This window comes from Neomonachus schauinslandi, chromosome 5, assembly GCF_002201575.2.
Source record: "Neomonachus schauinslandi chromosome 5, ASM220157v2, whole genome shotgun sequence".
In the NCBI taxonomy this organism is placed as follows: Eukaryota; Metazoa; Chordata; class Mammalia; order Carnivora; family Phocidae; genus Neomonachus; species Neomonachus schauinslandi.
The window spans coordinates 115,877,587-115,881,469 of NC_058407.1; the positions used below are offsets into that span (position 1 = coordinate 115,877,587).

General features: G+C 51.6%; 1 protein-coding gene across 1 annotated transcript; it reads right to left on the bottom strand.

The window, feature by feature from the left end:
- Positions 1 to 205: 205 nt before the first annotated feature.
- OTUD1 (OTU deubiquitinase 1) lies at positions 206 to 3,799 on the bottom strand. Its single transcript, XM_021687158.2, has one exon. It carries the CDS (start codon positions 3,391 to 3,393, stop codon positions 1,948 to 1,950), a length of 1,446 nt encoding a protein of 481 aa, XP_021542833.1. The 5' UTR covers positions 3,394 to 3,799; the 3' UTR covers positions 206 to 1,947.
- Between the last annotated feature and the right edge of the window lie 84 nt (positions 3,800 to 3,883).

A 3,883-nucleotide genomic window follows, 5' to 3' on the forward strand; every position in this document is an offset into this window, starting at 1 on the left:
ACCCAAAAAACCAGAGACACATGATTAGCTAACATTTAAAATAAATTCATTAGTTAACATTTAAAGGAAATTGTCCTGATAACCAATGGCTTTCTTCCAAAAATGTGATTAAGCAATGAACTCAAGCTCAAATGGGTCTATAACCGTGAAATATAAACATATGAACTATCAACTGTAAAGTAAAACATCTGAACGAGCTGTTTTTATTCTGCAATAAACAACATACCCAGATTATGTCTACAGGTGTACTTATCCACTAAATCCAATAACACATCTCAAAATTAAGAGATTCCAGTTGTCTCAAGATGCCAGACTGGATAAAAATTAGGACACTGTTTTGGTTACGCCCTGAAACATTTAAATCTGTGCTGAGAGTAAGTGGAACACAAAACTATGATAATTAAACGCTGTGCTGGTTAACATAGTACTTGCTCTTCCTTGTTTATTAGCCAACAGGTACCTCTATAGTTTTAGACAGGAATTATAACTAGAAATAATGAGAGCAATGTCCTGAATTACTCCATCTTTAAAAGTATATTTAACTAAGACTTATCCTTTGAAATTACTAATGATTATCCTACCCTGTTCATGTGAGAACTTAAGAAATTTCCCTCTTAATTCTGTGACATCTTTACACATGAGAAAAAATGGTATACATGTAAGAGACGCTCCTACAAGTGTCACGTCTTAATTGAAAAACCACCTTGGCCAAAAAGACGTTGTAAAAGTAAAATTACACATTTTATTCATTCATTCCATCAGCTGAGAATCGCTCTATTGTACAAATACAGTATTGTACAAAAAAAATCACAAAATGTTACAAAATAAAAAAAAGTACAAACTGCAGTACTTAATAAATATGACTACAAGTAAAGTGGAAATGAGATAGATTTTAGGTTGAACATTGTTTGACCCAGCAAACCATACAAGATCTGTTTTTACAGACATTTTTATTTGTACATAATACAGGGCAATCCTATTTTGCTTTTTCAAAGAATTTAAAAGGAATAAAATATTAAGACAGTATTCTCCTGCTATAAAACAACTGCCAAGGTTGATTCGAGGCATTTATGCTAGTAATTCCTTAAATCTCTTAGTTGAATCCAAGAAGCTATATAAAGCAGGAGGCTTATCTTGTCACAAGGTTAAAATGCTTTTATAACAAAATGACAAATATAAATAAAAACAATCAGAGTGCCAGACAATCTACTCTAAATGCCAACCAAAGTACAGAATAGTCATCACTCTGCCATCAGCAAATATCAGACTTTCATTCAAGTAAGACCTGGTACTATCCCTTAAAGAAAATTCTTCCTACAACCTTCCCTTTTCTCTTTAAAAGGTTGAGCATTTCTAGAAAAATAATGATTTCCAAAACAACAATTGTTTTTCATTAAAACGGAATGGGCCAATCATCTGGTAACACAAATGCATCAATATCCACTTGAAATAACTATCTAAGAATCGTGAAATTCAAATAGAACAACATAAAATAACTACTAAATCAGAAACTCTGTTCAAAGTAATAAACTTCATATAAAGCACTTCTCTGGCTTTATGCTGGAAAGCTGTTTGTCAAAATGGAACACGTCATAGATGAAGGTAACACCAATTTTTAAAAATGTGCAAAAATACATTTTTATAGAAAACAGATGATCAGGAATGAACAAATTTACACCGTGAGAAACTAGCTTGCAAATTTAGTGGCCAACTTTATACAGCAAATTATAAATAGCAGTAGGATCACCCAAAGCCATCATGAAACATCATTTAGGTGCCCAGCAACCTTCAGCTCTGAGGAGAAAACATTCCAAAAATGATTAAGGCATTACACCTATGGTAAATCTACTAGGAAGTTTAAAAGTGCTATTACCCTGATTAGAGTTCATAATTCTCCCAACACAAATTATGTATGCAAATCTCCCAGGGTGTAGGTTTCCAGACACTTCAAGAGCATGCATTTTGTTCAATATACATTTTGGATAGGGATATGGCCATGGATTTGGCAAGTTCTTCATCGCGTTTTCTTTGCACTTGAGTCTGTCTGCACCAATTGTCATACTCTGGGTTGGGATAGGAGTGATCAAACACCGCATCATAATGTCCATTACTGAGCCAACTGAGCCAAATGCTAGGCCTTAGGGAATCCTCTGGGCCCAAATAGTGAATCATGGTAGACACCGTGGGGCTCTCCAACCTCCCTCCAGTAGTTAAATGTATATTCACATTCAACATCTGCCCCATGGCCAGCAATTCCGGGTAGCCGGCCCACGCCCCGTCTTGAGCAGCAGCGATGATGAACTCCCCCACGTCGCCCTCAATCAGGGGGCTAAAGTGGTCGAGATGATCGGCGATGTAATGCACGGTCTGTTCCCTCAGCTCCCGGTGCAGGCTCTGGTCTCCGTACACCGTCTTGCTGACCGCTCGGTAGAGGCAGTTGCCGTCGGGAATGATGTGAAATCGGTACTTACTCCTCTGTCGCAGGTACTTGTCCTGCCTCTCCACCTCCGCCAGGTACAGGGCCAGTTTCTCGTCTCTGGGATCCGACCTGGAGGCGATCACCGCCTCCGCCGCGCCGCTCGGGGCCGCGTCGCCGCTCCGCGCCGGGGGCGCCTCCGCCTCCGGGTCGGGCCGCCGTGCCTCTTCCGCGCCGGGAGGGTCGCTGCGGTCGCCCGCCCTCTCCCAGCCCCGGAGACTCCTCTCCGCCGGGTGCTCCTCGCCCCACGGCCCGGGGCTAGGCTCCGGGCTCCCCGGGGGCGGCGCGGGGCCTCGGTGCTTGGCGGCGGCCAGGGCCTGGCGGTGCTCGCTCAGTCGGAAGTTTCTGTCGGGACCCTCCCGGGCCGCGTTCAGGCCCGCAGGCTCGGGGCAGTCGGGCCTCAGCAGCTCCTCCAGGAGCCAGGCCGAGGAGCCCCGGCGCGGCGGGACCGGGGCGCCGGGCGCCGGGGCCAGCAGGAGGCAGCGGCTGCGCTGGGCGGCGGGCGCCGCGGCGCCGGGCTCGGGCCCGTGCAGCAGGAGCCGGTCGGCGCCCAGGGCCCGCACGGTGATCTGCGCCGTGGACGTGTAGTGCGGCGGCAGCGGCGGCTTGCAGGACCCGCCGGGAGGGCCGGCGGCGGCCGAGGCGGGGGCGGCGGCCCCGGACACCATCTCGAAGCAGGGGGAGAAGGCGGGCATCTTGGCGGCGGGGGCGGCGGCGGCTTCTCGGGGCTCGGCGGCCGCGGCAGGCTGGCACTCACCGGTCTCGGGCTCTGGCTCGCCGCTGGCGGGTCCCGGGGGCTGCAGAGAGACCTTGAAGGGGGCGGCGGCAGCGGCGGTGGCGGGTGGAGCGGGGGCTGCGGCCGTGGGACCCGGTCCCCCGGCTGGGTAGTGGGTGCAGACGCTGCTGTAGAGCTGCATGTCCCTGCCCGCCGCTCGGGCCCCTTATAAGCGCGGCGAGCCCGGGTGAGGGGGACACACCCTCCGGGCCCGGCGGAGGGGGCCGGCCGGGCGCGATGACCCAGTGCACCTAGAATAGAAATGACCGAAGGGCCACCGGCCGCCGGCGCGTCAAGAGCCGCAAATAGCGCCCGGGTCCCCGCCAAATTCCTGCTGCGCCACAACGCGCGGTGGGGGCGGGGAGGGGACGCGCGCTCGACCCCGGCCGTCGCGCTCGGTCCGCAGACCCGGGGCGCCGCGCCCGCTGCCGCTGCTCAGGCCGCGGCGGCCGCTGGGGACTCTCGGAGAAAGCCGACCGCCCCGCTGGAGCGCGTCCCGCCGGCGAGGAGCAGTGCAGGGCGCGCGGAGGGGCCGGGAGGCGGGGCCGCGGTTGTTTACCTCAGGCCGCGCGGCCGCATCACGTGGGCCCGCTGGAATGTGCGGCTCGTCGCGGCGCCCCATTCAACAGCGT

Excerpts from the sequence above, each read along its gene's own strand:
- OTUD1 (XM_021687158.2), bottom strand. The coding sequence starts at position 3,393 with ATGCAGCTCTACAGCAGCGTCTGCACCCACTACCCAGCCGGGGGACCG.